Source organism: Phyllobates terribilis, unplaced genomic scaffold, assembly GCF_046119375.1.
Source record: "Phyllobates terribilis strain yellow unplaced genomic scaffold, ASM4611937v1 Scaffold_5__5_contigs__length_657084704, whole genome shotgun sequence".
Classification (NCBI taxonomy): domain Eukaryota; kingdom Metazoa; phylum Chordata; class Amphibia; order Anura; family Dendrobatidae; genus Phyllobates; species Phyllobates terribilis.
In genome coordinates this window covers 229499740-229520981 of record NW_027362765.1, presented here as the reverse complement: position 1 = coordinate 229520981, position 21242 = coordinate 229499740, and the positions used below count along the sequence as shown (strand labels likewise).

The 21242-nt window shown below is 47.0% G+C and overlaps 1 protein-coding gene across 2 annotated transcripts in view; it reads right to left on the bottom strand.

Annotated features, from left to right (window-relative positions):
• The window catches only part of LOC141272800 (protein-glutamine gamma-glutamyltransferase E-like), a 96208-nt gene extending 83730 nt beyond the window's left edge, over positions 1-12478 (bottom strand). The window contains exon 1 of one of the 2 annotated variants that reach the window (XM_073683867.1): positions 12330-12478. In XM_073683867.1, coding sequence (XP_073539968.1) covers positions 12330-12348 — 19 coding nt within the window. In that variant the 5' untranslated portion in view covers positions 12349-12478. The remainder of the gene's footprint in view (positions 1-12329) is intronic. The other variant, XM_073683868.1, reaches the window with a different exon arrangement.
• Positions 12479-21242: the final 8764 nt, after the last annotated feature.

Here is a 21242-nt window from a genome sequence, read left to right as displayed (position 1 = left end):
AGAAAAAGCCGCAGGTTACCATTCTCCCGGATGAAGACTTTTGGGTGAGCACCGCTCCGGCTCCAGAGGAGGAAGCATCAACCTCCAGGTAGAACTGTTTGTTGCAGTCCGGACGGTGCAGCACAGGGGCAGAGGACAAGGCTTGCTGAAGGGAAAGGAAGGCCTCCTCAGCTTCGGGTGGTCATACCTTGGGATTTGCTCCCTTACAGGTGAGCGCAGATATGGGAGCAGTCTGAGACGAGATGTGTGGAATGAAGAGACGATAGTAATTAGCGAAGCCCAGGAATCGCTGTATCGCCTTCAACCCCTCTGGACGGGGCCACTTTAGGACAGCAGAGAGCTTCTCGGGATCCATACAAAGCCTGTCTGAGAGATAACATAGCCCAGGAATGGAAGAGAGGTTTGCTCAAAAAGGCACTTCTTGTATTTAGCATAGAGGTGGTTCTGCCTGAGCCTAAGCAGGACCTGACGAACATCCCTCCGGTGTGTGGGAAGATCCGGAGAGAAGACCAAGATGTCGTCCAGGTATACCACCACGCCGGAGTAAAGAAGGTCACGGAAGATGTCGTTGACCATTTCTTGGAAGACGGCGGGAGCATTGCAGAGGCCGAAGGGCATAAAACGGTACTCATAGTGTCCGTCCCGGGTATTAAATGCTGTTTTCCACTCGTCTCCTTGACGGATACGGACCAGGTTATACGCTCCACGTAGATCCAGCTTGGAAAAGATCCTGGCACCTTTAAGGCGATCAAATAACTCGGAGATGAGCGGCAGGGGTATTTATTTTTAACCGTGATCTGATTGAGTCCTCTATAGTCAATACAGGGGCGTAGCGAGCCATCCTTTTTTTTGACAAAGAAGAATCCGGCTCCAGCCGGGGAAGTAGACTTCCAGATGAATCCCCTAGCCAGATTTTCCTCTATGTACTCAGACATGGCCCGGGTTTCAGCCGCAGACAACGGATAAATACGGCCACGGTGTGGAGTGGCGCCAGGTACCAGGTCGATCGGGCAATCATATGGCCTATGAGGTGGCAATGTCTCTGCTTCCTTTCTACCGAAGACGTCAGCATAGGGCCAGTAAGGAGCCGGAAGACCGGGTAAATTAGCTGGGCTAGGTGGTGGGCGAACCGGACGAACTGGAACCAGGCAGGCCTTATGGCAGGCCAGACCCCACCGGAGTACTTCACCGGATTGCCAGTTCAACACGGGTTCATGTGTCTGGAGCCAAGGTAGGCCTAGCAATAGGGAGTGGGAGAATCAGGGTAGCACATGGAAGGAGATTACCTCAGAGTGCAGCATTCCCAACTGCAGGGTTATGGGTTCCGTGATGAGCAGGATGGTCACCGGAAGGAGTGACAATGGTTCAGCCAGAGACTTGGTGGGAATCCGGTATTTCTCAACCAGGGACTGGGAAATGAGGTTTCCAGCGGCTCCAGAATCCAGGTGGGCGAGTTCAAAGTGACGGTTCTCTCCCCAGGAGATAGAGACAGACAAAGTCAGGGATGGAGAGGGCTTACTTTTGTCTAGGGCCACCTCTCCGAGCGGTCCTAGAAACTGGAGTTTCCCGGCCTCTCCGGGCAGGAACGGATCAGGTGCTCCTTACTGCCACAATAGAAGCAGCTCCCCTCGGCTCGGCGTGACTCTTGGCGAGATTTGACCATCTTGGTCTGGTCGATCTGCATGGGCTCGGGTGAGTGCACCCGGGGAGTAACAGAAGAGGAGACAGGTCTCAGGAAAGTAGGAGCAAGGCGGGGAAACATTCTCTCACGGGTGGTCTCTTTGGTGCGCTCTTGAAACCGGATGTCAATCCAGGTAGCCAGCGACACCAGGTCATCTAGGGTGGTAGGAATGTCCCGACCGGCGAGCTCGTCTTTAATCCGACCGGAAAGGCCCTCCCAGAAGACGGACACCAGGGCCTCATTATCTCAGGCAAGCTCAGAAGCGAGGGTGCGGAACCGTATGGCATATTGGCCCACGGTGAGACTCCCTTGGCGGAGACGTAGCAGAGAGGAGGCTGATGAGGTCTTACGTCCCGGTTCATCGAAGACTCTCCGGAAAGCAGTGAGGAAAGATGACAGGTCGGACACCAGGGGGTCCCCTTTCTCCCACGGGGGGTTAAGCCATGCCAGTGCCTCCCCAGTGAGATGGGACATGATGAATGCCACTTTGGCCCGGTCGGAGATAAACTGATGAGGCAAGAGTTCAAAGTGCAGGGTGCACTGGTTTATGAAGCCCCGAGCTAGAGCGGGATCGCCTCCGAAATGAGGAGGTGCAGAAAGCCGGGGTCCGGGGCAGGATGCCATGGTATTGGTGGGCAGCGGCGCTGCCGGAGTGCGAGTCGTGCGACTAGCGGTGGTTACTGGTGGAGCAGTCAGTGTGTCCAGGTGGGAGTTGACACTCCACAGGTGGTTCAGGATGGATTCCTGTTGGGATCTCTGACGGGAGACTTCGTGGTATAGGTCAGAGAGCGAGGGAGCTTGCGTGCCACCGAGTTCCATGGCCCGAGCAAACTGTTATGGGTTCGGGTGGTGGAACCTCTGAGCTGAGGTGCAAGGAGGGACCCAGAGGGGCGTGACTAAGTATCAACCCGAACCGACCCTGGTAGGACGGCAGCAAACGACACCGTGACCAGGGAGGATCCGGGCTGAGGGATCAGGTGCTACTCTGGGGACGACCTTGTAAGAGAGCAGGTGGCTCCCACGGGTCTAATGGCTGGGACTGACTGGTATGACGGATGGACACGGCAAGCAGGCAGAAGTCTCTGGTAGCTGACAGGTTGTCACGGTACGTGACAGCAGAGCAGGTAGTAGTCTCTAGGTTTACCAGGCAGGTGGTCACAGCAAGTGACGGCAGAGCCTCCAGGCAGGCTGGCAGGAAACAGGCGGGCTCTCCCAGGTGAGCGGGCAGATCGACTAGGCAGGTAACAGGCAGGTAACAGGTGGGCGCTCCCAGGTGAGCGGGCTGACAGACACAGCAGGTAACAGGCGGGTGCTCCCAGGTGAGTGGTATGACAGACACAGCAGGTAACAGGTGAGCGCTCCCAGGTGAGCGGGCAGACGGACTCTGCAGGTAACAGACGGATGCTCCCAGGTGAGCGGACAGACAGACAGGGCAGGTAACAGGCAGGTAACAGGTGAGCGCTCCAGGTGAGCAGGCTGGCAGGCTCGGCAGGTAACGGGCAGATAACAGGCTGGCAGGCAGGACTAGGAGTCAGGCTAGCAGCGGGACCTGAGGGCTGAAGCAGAGATCAGAAACTGTGCAACAACTTTGCTCGGGCACCTCCATTTTGGAGGAGGTGTCCTATATATGGGAGGACCCTCGGCTATTGGCCGGGCACTCCTTAGGACGGCGCGCGCGGCCCCCTTAAGAGGGGGGGAGCGCGCGCGCGCCCTAAGCACAGTGCCCGGGGGACTGCGCGCGCAGACAGCAGGCTGAGAAGGAGAGCGGGGAGCGTGGTGAGAGGGACGGCATCTCTGCCTGGAAGAAGGCAGAGACGCCGATGCTACAGTAAGATCATCAAAATGTTTTGTTTGGGAGATTTAGAGGGCATTACTGATCTATTCGCACTAGGGTAGGTTCTAGTAGGTAAACAAACATGTATTGGAGGCATATTGATGATACAACAATATTAGTAACAGTAAGATTTGCAGGATTGGAAAATGTAACAAGTCCCCATGAAGGAGGAGACAGACGAGAAGTGTATTACAATGGGACGCAAGGTGGATTATCTGCACAGGCGCTATGGGTTCCAAAGGGTTTAACGAGAAAAATGACCTGAGTATCTTTTCCATAAGGTTCAATATTTTGTGTACATATAAGATATTGTAAATAGTCGTGGTGATTATTATACAAGGTAATGGATAGGTTACCATGACTATTGGTACAGTGAGCATTCAAAGTCATGACACCATGATGCAACTAGGTTGGTAAAACATCATTTAATGCAAATTGACTGTAATCTTTTTATGCACCTTGCAGAATCCTGGTGACTTCTAATCATTGTATTTTTCTGTGAATTGTAAAAAAAGTGTTTGCTTTAACCCCTTGACGACCTTAGATGTACCCAGTGTGTCTCAGTCGGCAGGTACTTACTGACTTTAGTCTTACTGGATACTGATACTTGTCACGGTGATCACATTCATCTACCTGTGCCATCTTGAAGCAGGGCATATGGCGTTGTCGTCCCAGAGAGTGTTGCCGACCCCCCGTAGCTACGATCACTGTGATTGGCTGTTCAATTCTGAACAGCCAGTCACAGCATTTTCAGTGCATCAGGCAATCAGATTGTGCCTAATACAGCACAGATCATAGGCTAAACATCAGTGTAAGAGCACAGATCAGAGGCTGGAGCCTAGAAACGCTGGTGTAACCAGGGCCAGCTCTGATTGGTGCAACATGTTAAAATTGACAGTACTTGCCATGGCAGAAGCTTCACCAATTCCAGCTCTGGGCCCCATATTTACCTGGCCTCTGAGCATCATATTGAGCTAGTAGCCCTGAAAATAAATAAGTCACATGCTGAGTGTAATATTAAAAACATGTCAACTAAGGCCTTAAATTCACAAAAAATATGGGGCTTCACCTTAGCCATCCTGCAACATTTCTCTGCTTTAGGGGGAAACACCTGTATCCATCAGACACCTTGAATCATGTCCCTGGAACCATGTCATAAAGGGAGGGGGGGTGATTATAATACATTTTAATCAGAAGAACACCACATACATGTACCAGCAAATCAGACTGCTCAGTAAATTCAAGGATACTCATGCTAGCAGCCAGGAATTTTACCATTGTATTTCAAAATATGTGTTACACGCACGCAGCTAGGTTCAGAGTGAGACGGGTTTCTCTGGTCGACCAGAGGCTGTAGTGTCTCTCAGGCACACTATAGATTCAATTGTTGACCAGACACATCTGACAAGAGTCGTTTTCAACAGTTTAACAGTGGAATTTAATCAGAAGCACGGCCAGTGCAATTCAGGGATATTACAGCAACAATCTTCGTTACAGTACAGTCTGAGTTTCTTGAGCAATTGGCTCCAGTAACAATACAGTAATTTCTTCACAAGGAACAGTATTACAGTCTCTTCAGTAGCATAATTCAGCATAGATTAGATCCCTTAGCAGCTCACTTCTATGCATACACAACCACAGGCTTTTCCTTCACAAGGACACAATAGTACACATCATTCTTTATCCTGCATGGAGATGGAGGGGGAGGGGGTTGATGAGGAAGATAATCCCTATTACACAATTCCTTCCAGTCCTTATCTTCCTGACCAATAATATTCTGCACTGTTAGTTCAGGGAGTATCTGACCTGTGTTTAGTTTCTCTCCTAATCTGAATCCTGTTCAGTGGCTTTCTGTCAGATGCAGATAACACACCACCTTTCTCTTCGGCTTCAGACAGACTACAACAACAAGTTCCCCACAATCCCCCTGGGGCTCTGCTAACACACTCCCTGCCTCCTGTGACTGTTAACCCCTCTAGTTGCTGGATGCTTCTGAAGCACAACACTTCCTGTCTCCTGTGCTTGTGTTACTTCTAATAGTTGCTGTATGCTTTTGAAGCAACAGCACTACTTCTGCATGTCACATCCATAAACTTAAGGTAACTAAGTGCAAAACCATATTATCAATATAGAGAGGGGGCTGGAAGATTCCAGTAGCCAAAAGACAAACCAAAAAGGTCACCCTATAATAAAACACAAATGGAGGAGGAGATAGGGAGCTGCTATGAGTGATCATCAGCCTGGCTGTAGGGAGATCGGTCCTACATGGGAGCACCTAATGGGAAATATTTAAAAGCTTTTTCAGCCAAAAGCACAATTTGCACCAATGGAGCTTAAAGGGGTAGTCTGGGGAGATTAATTTTTTTAAAATGGCTTTACCATCATAAGCTATTAGGATAACATGAATAGTGCTGTCCTACCCTCCCACTACTTGTAATTCTGTGTTACTCTGCAGCTGCTCATCACTGTTCCCCCTCCCTTATGGGATGTTATGCCACATCAGGGGGCATTGCCTACTAGGAGCAGCAGCCAGCAGGCCATGCTCCCTGATGTGTGACATAACGTCCCATAAGGGAGGGGAAGCAGCAAGGAGCAGCTGCAGCGTCACAGAATTGCTGGTTTCCAACCTTGCACTACTCATGTTATTCTAATAGTTTATGAAGGTATGGCCATAAAAATTATTGTAATACCCCCTTTAAATCACCAAATATAACCTTACTGATCACATAGGTCATCGTAGTCATCGTAGCCAGTGATGGTTGCTGCTGCGGTATGTTGTAAGCGTCAGGATAAAACATAGTAATCATGCTTCCAGCTACTCACTACATAGTAATGCGTATCAGATGTATTAACTAAATCTGATGAATGAGCAGCTGTGAACAGGAGACCCGGGTACATAGTCAAAATAAATCTACATACAGGGCAGGTGGAGTAAGTACTACAGCTAACTGACAACTCTCAGCCTTAAACCTGAGCTATGTCCATCCAGTACACAAATGATCAAGCTAATACATACAGAACACTGAACTATCCAAAATGTTAGTTTTGTGAATATGGTTATATTAAAAATCAACATACAACTTGTGGGATTTTTCTGGCAAGCTAGAGACAGTAGGCATTGTCATATGGATACATTTATACATGTCACCGGATACTATGGGATATCTGATATTACCAGCTTCTAAAGGCTTCAGCAGGCTGTGGATAATAATCATAGACTGAAGTAACTAATGACCTGCATATCTCCTAACAGTCCTGGATTCACCGGGATTGTCCCAATTTGAGGGCTCAGTCCCGCATCCGTCAAGGCACCGCTTTGTCCAGGCTTCTATACTCACCTCTCCGACATCTACATCCCTCTGTAGCTCCTCCTCGGGGGTGAGGCCACTTTTCTGCTCAGTGCATAAGTTATATAGTTACTACTTCTTCTCCTGTGATTGGGTCTCCTGGCGAACACCGATGCGAATGCTGCTCTACCAATGAGCCACATCCCACAATGATGTAGATAGGAGAATTTGGTAATCTTGACTTTTATTGCAGGCAATGAACCAGAAGCAGGTTATACATGGCCATAGAAAAACACCATGTACAACCAAGTATTTTTATGGTCCCTGTATATTGAGGTGAAGAAAAAGATTTTTTTTGCTCCTATAAGAGTATTAAATATAATGAGCAATTATGTGTCATTTTTTTCTCTATTTACTACAGAGTGACTCCTTTGAAGTGAATACCTATAGAAGAGAACATTAGTTAATTTTACTGTGGTATTGCTGCCAGGTGTGCACACTGACTGATTCAAAACCCTGTACTCATATGTCCATTGGCTACCAAAGAAATTATTAACCAATGCAATTGGTGACGATCTACAACCACTGGGCTTATTAGTGATGCTTCGTCGCCAATGTGGCACCCCAGGGTTCTGGTTACCACAGTAATAGCAATATTACGTCTGTGAGCAGGTGGGAGGTCTCCTGGTCAGGAACCCTAAGCATGCCACACCTCCTGCCCAGTCCTGGGAGGGGAAGGACTTCCCCTATATAAACTGGGGCTGAGGTGGGGTTAGGAAGGAAAAAGAGAAGAAGAGGAGTCCCAGACAGAGACACAGTCTGGTCTGGAGTGGAGCAGATGCAGGGAGAGCAAGATCAGGAGCTCTGTGGGAGCAGTGATAAAAGGATTCCAGGACTGGAAGCTGTAGAGCTCGTCCTGACTGAAGAGATCTCACCGGACACGGAGTCCGAGGCTATGGGGACTGTTCCATACCCAGCAGCAGAAACCGTCCGGCAGGGGATTTCAGGTCCTCTGGCCAAGAAACCCGAAGGCACGGTCACACGCAAGGGACCAGCACCGCCGTCGTGGAGCGGAGGCTACCAGAAGGCCCCGAGTCACCGGCCATACGGGTGAGCACCACACGGTACACTCAGGGACGTGGGCTACTTTTACCCGCTTCTAGCAAGGTAGCCAGGAAGAGTACAATTAGTTGGGGAGGCCTACAACTCCGCCTGGCCGGGGGAGATCCTATCTGCTCACGGACTGACCAGGCCCCGATCGCTAGCCAGTACTCCCGGGAGGGTCTACCTTTGCCACCAGTAAAGACCCTGAACTACACTGCACCGTCTCTGAGTGGTTCCTGGTGCCTGCGTGCAATTCTGCTATCCCCATCATCCACGTCTGCTGCCCTGAGGCCATACCCCTCCCGTTGGGGGTTATACTACCCACGCTGCACAACTGTACCACCGGCCTCAGCGGTCTGCCCTGCAGCGGCGGCTTCATAACCGCATTCAACGGGTGGCGTAGTCGAACACTATAACATCTTCTGCTAAATTCCGCCACTTAGTTTGACACCCTGGGCACGGACCGGGTCACCGCCACGAGGACTACTAACCCCGACAGATCCGGCTCCGGGTATTCCCCGCGTGCGCAACACTACACAACACAGGCCCAGGGGGCGCGTCACCAACATTACGTTATTTACTAGTGTTTTTTTCTCTTGGATATATACACTCCTGAGGTCTCTAGATACAGCAACCCTAAAGCCACTATTTAGTGCAAATTCCATTTATTGTGTTATGTAAATTAGGTTACTTGCATTTTTTTCAGTGTGTTTGTGTGAGTTTTTGTTACATGAGTTATAGTGTTTTGTTCATTTGGCAGGTCACTCTTTAAAAAATGTGCAAAGATATAGATATACAATTGGTGTTTTACCTACTGTCCATGTATTAAACTAATAAATGAAAATTTACCCCCCCCACCCCTTCATTTTTAATAATCAGCAAAAGGTAAAGCTGACAGCTGTGATCTGATATTATCAGGCTGGGAAGTTCCCTGGTTATTGTGACCTTCCCAGCCTAAAAATACCAGCCTGCAGCCGCCCCAGAAATGGAGCATCACATGAGATGCGCCAAATCTGGCGCTTCACCTTCACTGTTCCCGATTGCCAATGCACCAGTGCAATCATGGTAATGGGGCTTGGGGTCGATTTCAGCTGTGATTTGTCAAAAATCATAGCTGGCACCAAGCACTGGTGTTAGTAAAGGAGAGGTGTCTATCAGATACCCCCATTACTAAACCAGTACACACACACACATGACGTAGTCCACAAATTGATACCTGAAAAACAAAGCATAGAAACAAGACACTGTCCCTCATTAACCAACTAGAATAAGTGTTCCCATGCAGGTCAGACATTCCCCGAATCTGGCCAGAGCGACGGAATAGCAGTAGCATTGGGGGACATTTTCAGGGAACGCTGGACTAAGTCGGAGCTGCATGGGAACATTTATTCTAATTGGTGAATGAGGAACAGTGTCTTGTTTGTTTTTCAGGTATCCAATGTTGGATCTGCATTTTTTTGTTTGTTTTAATAAATTGGTGAACCAGGGGTGTGTTTTAAAAAAACAAACAAGAAAAAACAATTACTGGGTTAGTAATGGAGGTGTCTGATAGACACCCATTTAATACTAACGTCAGGGCTTGACGTCAGCTGTGATTTTTGACAAGCCCCATTAAGCGATTGCTAATGTACCAGCCAAGTGAAAAGAGCGGGGCAGTGTGTAAGAATTTGTGCATCCAATGTGATGTGCCACTTCTGGGGCAGCTGCGGGCTCAATGTCCGTGGACGTTCCCAGCCTGATAACATCAGCTCACACCTGTCTGCTTTACCTTTGCTAGTTATCAAAAATAGGGAGGGGGGGGGGGCGACACCACATCATTTTTCTTCAGTTATTTATTTGCTTAATATATGGGCAATAATATATGCACTAAGTATATATCTCATGGATATCTATCATCTACCTCTATCTTTGCACAAGTTTTTTTTTTTTTCTTTTATTGACATACTTGTGCTGATTACATGTGTTTATGATGCGGTACGCTGTGTAAATGCAATAAAAAACAAACAAAAAAACACACGTGTTTTGTTTTTTTACCTGCGGATTTTCCACACCTAATGGAATTCTATGGGGAAATTCCACACAGAAAATTCAGCATATCCGCAAGAGAAATGGACATGCTGCAGATGTAATAAGAAACAATAACGCACCACAGGAGAGATCACGATACAGCATTAAAAAAAAAAGCAGTGGACATGTGACTTCTATAAATCCCCTCCACTTTGCTGGTACTGTAAAACGCTGAATTTTTGACCCAGCGAAAATACACAGTGGCAAAAATGTGATAAAAGCTCATTGTGGGAACGAAGCCTTAAAGGGAAATTAAGGGAAGTTTGACTTTGGGGGTTCTTAGATGAGAGAAAAGTGTGCAATGATACAACCTAATAACATACTCTACTTGCCTGTTAATTCCCCACACGGTTCTGGTCCTGCTGATCCAGTGCTTACTGCTGCAGTCAACTTCACACAGACCATCAGGGACTTGCTTTGGTGATCTCAAACAATATACTACTGAGGCCAGTGATTGGCAGCAGCAATGTCAGTCTGTCATTTCTTTAGCCAAGTACACAGACCGTAGGGAGCCCCAGAGCTACATTACTGCAACTTGTAGGGGGATTCAGTAAATTAAGCCTTCTTTATTCCTCTCTCACATTCCCCACATCCACTTTTTAAAAAAAAAACACAGAATACTTTGAAAGTCAGATCGGGGACTTTACAGATTTTCTCCCTCTACTAGTTATACATACAGTACATCTCTGGATGAAATCAGATAAGTGGATCTAAACATTTATACAAATACCTTTGATTGGGTGTAGAATGCAGGAATATAAGAATGGACCGAGATAAAATAACCAGGACAGTATCAGTAATCCCTCAACATTAGCATATTTTAAAGGGATTGTCTGGCCTTAGGCTACAAGTCTGCAGTCATGTGATTGCAAGTATGTGATTTGCATACTTCCGGCCACATTCTGACCAGATGTATCCGGCTTTTTTGAATGCACTTGCACATGTCTAGTTGGCATGTGACTGTATGTATATTTGCAATCATACGCCCACCACCGGAGAATCCCCACAGCGCGCGCACATACAGCAGGGTTAGTAAATGAGAATATTTTCTACAGTATGTTCCATAGAGTTATGCATTTTATTGTCAATGCAAGTTCGTAGTGACCAACAAGCATTACTAATATGAAATTACATTTAGACCTGCTTAGCAGCATTACCAGTATGATCATCATTTATTAGAGGCTTGTCCCTTTTCTGAAGATTTAAGAGCAAAATAATTTGCCAATAATTCCAAGTACAGGACAGAAAGACCTTATAGTTGTATATTTTATACTAAATTGTGATCTGCACCAATCTTCTATACAAGGGTCAGTACTATATTGTAACTATGCAATGACACGTCCATATCCACTGGTATTTTTTGACTTGGCTCTTTAAATAGCCTCAATGTTAAGACCCTACTTTTGAATGAAGAGATTGACCCCTCTTGCTTTGATTTCCTTTCCATTAATTGGTTTCATAGCAACCAATGGAAAAATCAAGTGAAGGGCTGGACTAAGTTCAAGGACAGAGGCCGACTGAAAAATATATGTAAAATAGCCAGGTGAACTGGTGATTGGCAGACTGGCTCTTTGGTTATCTGGATTACCTGGCTCCGCCCACCAAAAGGATCCCAAATTACATGTTCTTGAGTAGATTCCTATTAACTATAGGTGTTCACTATAGGTGAACACTCATTTAAGATTAATTTAATGCAATAAAAACCATGCCCCTTAGCGGCTTAAACTGCAAGTTTGGTTCAGTTGAGTGGGTTTCAGCCAGTGGAAGCCATTAAGTTTAGTGTCTCATCGTTCTCAGCAGATAGCTAGCGCTTTGGTTGCAAATGACCCATCACTAAGGTGAACTGGGGCACTGCAGGCATTGATGCTAAAAAAAACTAAAATAAAAATATATTCTCCTTTCTATTGACTATACCTAGTCCTATCGTTGTCCCATAATTACTAGCAGATTAGCACCTTGATGAGAAGTTTTAATTAGAGCCCTGAATGAGAGGACCTAGGGCTATTAAATTAAATTAGTAGACTGGGAGTTTAGATACAGCAATATTTAAGCACTGTTGTTGGTGTCTTCAGTAGATGTGGACCAGCCCAGTATTTAGAGCATTATAGGAGAGTCCATCTGTAGAACCCTCAAATATTATATCATACTAATAAAACGTTCTATATAGTCCATGCAAATGCATGCAACACCTATTGTCCATTAGTATAAATGACAACTGTAGTTGCATATCAGAGTTTCTGCCATCTTAGTCTTCCAAGATGTTACCTGAACATTTATATTTCTTCACATAATCCATTCACAGGATTGTCACTGCAGGATACCCAATAAAGAAGAGAGCTATAAAATAGATACTTACTTGACGAGTTTCCTCCCATGGTGTTCAGATGATGACCTGATCAACTGACTGGGTCTTGCCTTGGTATATTGGTCTTTTATCCCAAACCTCAACCCCCCCTCCAGCATCATCCTTTAAACATTTAAATGAGATGGGTATGGCTCACCTTAATCATTTTAAGTTTTGACTTAGGATTTCACAAGGTTGGGTGTGTGCAGCATAAGGCTTGACAGAGTTTGTCAGTTTTGATTACTCAGAGAAAGTCATTTATTATTGAGGCGGCTGCAACAATGCAAAGATGGAATGGACAGTGTATATGCATTTCTATTGCCATTAAAGTCAATGGAAACTGCAGAAAAAGGCTAGCAGGCTCAGCAAGAGGAGAGACCCATGCACACCATTCCCATTACACTTTGCCTGGATGGAGTGACTAAGACTGAGCTGATGTTAGTCCACCTACCTCACCTGCTAAAAATTGCTCAAGTATGGTACTATCACATAGCCATTGATAAGTTTAGTTTTTGCAAAAACACTACTGGCAGTTAGAGGAATGACCTTAAAGGGTATACCAATCTATGACACCGATTACCTAGCCATTGGATAGGTGATCATTTGATTGATGTAGGTCATGGAGCTTTAGGGAACGTGTCCACAATCATAAATGGTAGCGTTTTGGATGCAGCTTTTTTTGCTGTGTTCTATAAGGGCTCTTGTCAGTGTATCCGGTACGTGTGGAAACTGTCACCACACATACCAGAGACACTGACACAAGCAGACCTATTCAAATGAATGGGTCTGTGCACATGTCAGGGTTAGTGATGAGTGAGCATGCTCGCTACTGCTCGGTGCTCGCTCGAGCATCATGGTGCTCGAGATGCTCGGAGCTCGCTGAGTATTTCCAGGTTGCTCTGGCGGGAGCTCAGGTCCCCTTTCTGCATGTTTGGCGCTCTTTAGAGAGCCAATGAACATGCAGGGATTGCCTGCCATGCACTGTAATGCCGTAGCCATGTCATTGTGGGTACTACAGTGACTGGCTGGCCGCACAGCATCATCAGGTCTATATCAGACATGGCGCCGCTGTGCTCGTCACAGTCACTCTGGATCAGACAGTGTAGGGAGAGCTGCTGCTGTGTCAGGGATAGATTTGCTTGAGTATTAGGTAGTATAGGGAGAAAAACCGTACATTACACATATCCATCTTAACAAACAGTCCTTCTGAGGACTAATCCATCTGCAGAGATATCAGGCAGGGTGTATAGGCAGGCAGGCAGTGTATATAGCAGACTGCAGTGCATATAGTACAAGAGGCTCCATTCCAATTCTGCCTTCTGCTGATGTTAGATATTTCTATACAAAAGCCCAGGTCTCAGGGGCCAGGAATACTTTTCTTTGGATCTTAGTCCTCATTATTTGCTTAAAAAGCAATCCAGAGAACACCGTTTTTCTGCGCCATTTACTTGTTGGCACTGCAGAATACAGCCAGGTCCTTTCTATATTAAAGCGCTAGAAATTCAGCTATTTAAAACTGTTTTCTCCGTCAAACGGATCACATATACGTTGTCAGAAAACACTGCCATTTCTGGCCTCCATTAAAAATTTCTTTCAGTGTGTCAGTGAAGCAATTCACAGCAGTATGCTGTTCAAACTACTTACCTACAGGCCAGGTATTTAAAACTCTGTTTTCTCCATCACACGGATTACATATAAGTTTGCTCCAAACTCAGTCATTTGAAGTGAGCGTGGAAGATACTGTCCTCCATTTAAAATGGGCAAGGGACGTGGCAAGGGACAGGGAACTGGACGTGATGGTAATGGTGCATGCAGAGGCCGAGGACAAGCCGAAATTGTGCCACAACAAACACCCACATCTTCTCACCTGACCTTCCTGTCCCAGTTTTTTAGGGGACCGCAGCACACCACTATTGAACCCAGAGCAGTGTCAAAAGGTTGTTGGTTGGATAGCGGATAATGCTTCCAGTCACTTAGCCACCACCACCACCACGCGGTCTTCCACACAGTCAAGTCTTAGTAGCCGTGAGTCAGCAGGGGTGGCAAAACGACCAGCCTGACCACCACCAGCATGATCAGGCACATGGCAGCAAAGCACCCAACTTTGTGGGCCGAACCCCAGGGTCCAGGAACAGTGTCTGCGGGTGGCACCATTGCTTCTTCCGCTGTTGTGCATGCAAGCCAATCCCCTGTCCATGGTGCATGCGAAAAAACCTCCTGCCCTGCACCTGTCATTGCACACTCTCAAGTAGCAGCATCAGGAAGCACGTCCATGTCCTTGTCCCAGTGAAGCGTTCAGTTGTCCATACCCCAGTGCTTGGAAGAGCAAATATGCAGCCAACGCCCCACAGGCCACACTACGAAATTCTCAAATTTCACGACTGCTTGCGCTCGAAATGTTGCCTTTTAGGCTCATGGAGACGGAAGCATTCCGCTACCTGATGGCGGCAGCCGTCCCTCGGTACTCGGTCCCCAGCCGCCACTATTTCTCCCGGTGTGCCGTCCCCACATTACACAAGCATGTGTCCCAAAACATTAGCGGTGCTGTCAAAAACACAGTTACCGGTAAAGTCCACCTAACCACGGACACGTGGACAAGTGCTTGTGGGCAGGGATGGTACATCTTGCTGACGGCACACTGGGTTAACATAGTGGAAGCTGGGACTCAGTCGGACCTTGGGACGGAACACGTCCTCCCGACGTCAAGGATTGCGGGCCCTAGGTCAATCAGGGTTGCCCCCACGGTCTACAGCTTCTGCACCTCATCCTCCTCAGCCTCCTCCTCCTCTTCAGCCTCCATCTCCGAAATGACCACATCAGTCACAAGCTGGAAGCACTGCAGCACTGCCTCGGCCAAGCGGTAACAGGATGTGCTGAAGTTAATATGCTTAGGTGAAAAACAACACAATGCTGAAGACTTGTGGACAGCTCTGAAAGAGCAGGCAGATCTATGACTCGCACTGCTGAACCTACAGCCCGGCATGGTCGTGTGTAACAATGGCCAGAACCTGGTTGCGGTTCTGAGGCGAGGCGTGCTCACACACGTACCATGCCTGGCCCATGTGCTTAACCTCGTGGTTCAACGGTTTAGCAAATCCTACCCGGAGCTGCCGGATCTGCTTGTTAAAGTACACCGCCTGTGTGCCCATTTTAGAAAGTCAGCTACAGCTTCCGCCGCCCTTGCTGTGCTTCAGCAGCATTTGCTGCTTCCAGCTCATGTATGTGATGTCCCCACGCGTTGGAACTCTACACTGCAGATGTTGGAAAGGATTTGTGAGCAGAAGAGGGCAGTTATTGAGTACCAGCATCAACAAGGCCGACAATATTCAGTTCAGACTCCACACATAAGACCTCAGGACATGGATGTCAGACATATGTACCATCCTCCAAAACTTTGAGGACTCCACCAAGATGGTGAGCAGCAATGACGCCATAATTAGCGTCACCATCCCGCTTCTCTGTCTTTTGAAACGCTCTCTGCTCAGAATCAAAGAGGATGCATTGCAGGCGGAGCAAGATGAGATGGAGCAAGGAACCATACAGGGTGATTACACACAGCCAAGCCTCATCTCATTCCAACGTGGATTGGGTGACAATGAGGAAAAGGAGGAGGAGGAAGGACAGGAGCTAGTTTCATGCACTATAGAGGGTACTACCTGCACAGCTGTCATACCGTCTGTTCAGCGTGGATGGCCAGAGGACAGAGAGGAGGAGAGCATGGTCAGTCATCCTCTTGTTGAGGACACGGGAGTCTTGCCTGTTAGTAGTCTGGCACACATGGCTGAGTTTATGTTACGCTGCCTTTCTCATGACCCTCGCGTTCTCAAAATTTTGGGTGACAATCATTACTGGTTGGTGACACTTCTAGACCCACGCTACAAGGAGAACTTTTTATCTCTTATTCCTGAGGCGGACAGGTGTACAAAAATGGAGCAGTACCTGTAGGACCTTGTTGCGGAACTATTAAAAAAATTCCCATCTGAAAATGCTGGCGGCAGAGGGCACACTTCGTTGGACAACCAAGGAGTACAGGCGAGAGAGACACAACTTCAATCCAGCAGAGAGAGGGGAACACTGTCAAAGTTCTGGGAGAGTTTTCTCAGACCCTCCCATCGCACAGGCCCTGAGGCGTGGGGTACTCTCACAGGAGTTCACAGATTGGGAAGATGCTGAGGGTGTACCTTGCCGACCGTACCAACATCCTCCGTGATTCCGCTGTGCCTTATAATTATTGGGTATCCAAGCTGTATACGTGGAATGAACTGGCTCTCTATGCCTTGGAGGTCCTGGCCTGCCCTGCCGCCAGCGTTTAATCAGAGTGGGTTTTTAGTGCCGCTGGTGGAATTATAACTGATAAGCGCATCTGTCTGTCAACTGAAAATGCTGACAGGATGACTCTTATAAAAATGAACAAGGGCTGGATTGGGCCAGACTTCTCAACACCACCGAATGAAAGCAGCGTAACATAAACTCAAATCCAGTGTCTTTTCTTGGGAGTTGTATTCTCATGCACCTTTTCACACTCACACATGGGTATACGCTTCCTGATATTGTCTATTTGCTCTTGTCCTCCTCCTTCTCCTCATCCTCCACCACCATATCACCAGGGTGACCGTGGTCCGTGATGCAACACCCACATAATTTTTTTAAAGGGTGTTTATGATGCCCGTAAAAATTTCTTTTCTATGTATACCCCTCAGGGGTAAATGTTTGTCTGCTCTGTGTGTCTTTAAATTCTTAGTGGGGTTTTTCCTAAAATTGGTCAGCCGTTGGACTCACTGCATACCCTATAACTGTATAGCAGACTCTCTTCTTTCTAATGGGAACATGTTGTACCTTGTTACTGTGGCCCTGCTCCGTGAGTATTTAAATTCTTAGTGGGGTTTTTCCTAAAATTGGTCAGCCGCTGGACTCACTGCATACCCTATAACTGTATAGCAGACTCTATCCTTTCTAATGGGAACGTGTCGTACCTTATTACTGTGGCCCTGTTCTGTGTGTCTTTAAATTCTTAGTGTTTTTTTTTCTAAAATTGGTCAGCCGTTGGACTCACTGCATACCCTATAACTGTATAGCAGACTCTCTCCTTTCTAATGGGAACATGTCGTACTTGTTACTGTGGCCCTGCTCCGTGTGTCTTTAAATTCTTAGTAGGGTTTTTCCTAAAATTGGTCAGCCGTTGGACTCACTGCATACCCTGTAACTGTATAGCAGACCCTCTCCTTTCTAATGGGAACATGTTGTACCTTGTTACTGTGGCCCTGCTCTGTGTGTCTTTAAATTCTTAGTGGGGTTTTTCCTAAAATTGGTCAGCTGTTGGACTCACTGCATACCTTATAACTGTATAGCAGACCCTCTCCTTTCTAATGGGAACATGTTGTACCTTGTTACTGTGGCCCTGCTCTGTGTGTCTTTAAATTCTTAGTGGGGTTTTTCCTAAAATTGGTCAGCTGTTGGACTCACTGCATACCTTATAACTGTATAGCAGACCCTCTCCTTTCTAATGGGAACATGTCGTACCTTGTTACTTTGGCCCTGCTCTATGTGTCTTTAAATTCTTAATGGGGTTTCTCCCAAATTTTGGCAGCCCTTGGGCATTACCACCATAGGAGACCCGCTCCTTTATAATGGGAACATTTTTTTTACTGAGACCCTCCTCTATGTCTCTTCAAAGGGGTATTGGGTTGCGTCCAAATTTTTGGCAGCCCTTGCAGTCACTGGATACGCAATAACAGTATAGGAGACCCACTTGTTAATAATGGGAACAACAAAGCATAGCCGGCTGATGGCTCTCTAACAATAGCGAGGGTCTTTTAAGAATAGTAAGGACCGTCTGATGTCCCTATAAAAATAGGCTTTATGACTTTCAGAGTCCCTCCATCATAAATAAAACAGGATGTGTCTGATGATGTGTGGAACACACTACATTGCCAGATAAGGTTGTTAAAATTACATTTCCCGGTGAATGCATTTGCTTAAAAAATAACGTAAAAACCCCAAAACAATAGGATCTTTCTTTAGTATAAAAAACAGCGTCACCAATTTAACCTCAATGTAATCACATTGTTCAGCTCATGCACCTCCTCCTCCATCTCCGAAATGACCACATCAAACAAACACAAGCTGACAGCACTGCAGCACTGCCTTGGCCAAGCGGCAACAGGCTGTGCTGAAGATAACATGCTTAATTGACAAACCGCCCAGCGCTGTAGAGTTGTTGAAAGCTGTAACACAGCAGCCTGATCTGTGGCTCTCACCGGTGAACATACAGCCAGGCATGGTCATGTGTGACAATGGGCGGAATCTGGTGACGGAGAAATGACAGCCGGGGTAGATACGGTTTCCCTCTATGCCAGTCCTTTCAGCTAAAGAATATGGCTGTGGTGAAATACAACTCCCACTGAGAAGCTGTTTCAGATTGAAAAACATTGTGCCCACCAGAGGATTTGATTCTGAGGGATAACCTTTCTCACCAGCTCAAGAGCCCCATAGCAGCTGCTCCTGAGGTAGAAGCCAAAGCACAGCAGAGGATTCTCTGGTGGGACCGTTCAACCCTGCCGAAAAGCAGCCCTGGCTAAGAAAAGTGTGGCTGCTTTTTTAATGTGGATCGGCCTTGCTTATGCATGTTATTTCTCAAAACGTATTACAGATCAGGCCATTTTCCAACTCTGTATTCAAGAAATTAAATGCGCAAAGAAATATGTGTGTGTGTCAAAGCATCACCGACAAGTGCGAGTTGATGTTGGACGGGCTGCCATTGCTTCTGCAACAAGCTCAATTACAGGACTTCCTGGGAGAAATGACATGCAGGGTACATATGGTTTCCATCTATGCCAGTCCTTTCACCGAGCTAAATACAACTCTTAGGAAAAAAGTTGTGGACTGGCTCCATACCGTCCCTGGCCACATTCACCTGTCCACGTGTTTGTGGTTAGGCGGTCCTTCCCAGTAAGTGCACTGGAGAGGGCACGGGTAATGTTGTGGGACCCGTGCTTGTGGAAGGCGGAGGCAATACCGGGAAATATAGTGGCGGCTGGGGACTGAGTATGGACACCCGGCCGCTTCCACCATGAGGTTGTGAAAAGCCTCCATGAGCCTAAAAGGCCACATTTCAAGTGCAAGCAGCTGTCAAAAATTTGGCAGTATAGTATTGCAGCCTGTGGGTGGGTGGCTGCCTGCATACTTGCGCTTGCATTCCAAGGAATGGGGTAGGGACAACTGAACGCTGCACTGGGACAAGGACGTGGACGGTGATTGTTGCATGTCTGCAATGACAGGTTCATGGCGAGAGGCATCTTCGCATGCGCCAAGGATCACTTATGATGGGCACACTTTTAGGCAGTGACCAGGGAGTCAGAGATGCTTCCAGAGGTCTTCCCCATGCTGTTCCCATGTATTTTCAGCACTGTATGCATGTGTCTGATGATGTGTCACACACCACATGGCCAGATAAGGTTGTAAAATGTTAAAATGACATTTCCTGGTGAATGCATTTGTCTTGGTTGAAAGCAATGCAAAAGTGCAAAAACGCATCAAAATCGCTACGCGTGAACATAGCCCAAGGTGTGGAGGAGTATTTTTGTTTTTGGTTATTTGTTTTGCCTTATATACATGTCATTACCCTGGAAAGGATGTTCCTTAACATATTTCCCAGAAAAATCCATTTTGGTTTCGTTTTTGTATGTTTTATTGTGAGTCCGTAAAAATGGCGTAATACTCTGACAACGTTGTTGACAGCAGTGACCTGGGAGTCAGAAATGCTTCCAGGGGTCTTCCCCATGCTGTTCCCATGTCACTTGAGCACTGTTCCCATCGATTTGGACAATTTTAGGCCCTCTGCAGACCGCCGGGGGGAGCTGCCTGAAAAATGCTCGAGTTTCCCATAGACTTACATTGGGCTCGTTGCTCGGGTCGAGCACCCGAGTATTCCAATTTGCTCGACCCAAGCAACGAGTACCTGAGCATTTTAGTGCTCGCTCATCACTATAGTCCTGTTGTTCTGATCACATCATCTCTGACTCAGACTGGGAATTACAGTTTCAAGTAATCCTCCATTCACTAATACATCAGCGATTGCTCAAATGGATCTTTATTTGCCCTGCACTTTAGGTGGATCTTCTTCTGTGTCCCGCTTTCACTGTATGCCATTCGGAGCCAACTATCACAGAGCTTAGTGGCACATAGTAAATACAGGGAAGCCATACAGAGCAGAGAGACCCAGTGGCCTTTTCTGTGCATGCGCAGTCTTCTTGCAAAGAGAGAGCAGCGCATGCTCAACTGAAGCTTGAAGAGCTACTGGAGAACGGATCCAGTAGCAACAAAGAACTAACACTTCCATGCACATAAAATTATATTTTTGAAGTATATTATAAATACAAAGTTTAATCATTTTACTGTTAGGACACACTGAACCACCAATGAGATCCAGTGAATACCCCTTTAACCTTTCCCCATTTCATTCCTGGAAGGGACAGAATTTTTGGAGTGCATACTGATAATATAAAATTAAAGATAACTCTTCTCTATAGAAGGTAGTACATTGCAAGGCCTGTTATTACTTTTTCAATGATCTTGTAGTTGTAATTTGCAGGCAGTGAAGAGTGGGCAAAATAATGTTCTAATCATGCTATTTCCACTCTTTTTTAGTCATCTGGTCGCATGGCTGAAGCTCTGCTCACACACAGCAGGCCAATGGCCCAACAATTGCAAAGTAAAATTGTGTGGGAACTGGTTATGGTGGCGGCAGGGCCGGCGTCAGCACCAGGCGTACCCGGGCAAGTGCCGGGGCCCTGGAAAATCAGAGGGGCCCACCGCCCACTCACTGTCGGGGCCCACCGCCCACTCACTGTCAGGGCCCTGGCCGCTTCTTTGGCACCTGTTCAGGGACGCAGGCGCTGCTTGATTGCCGGCACTCCCCCCAGACAT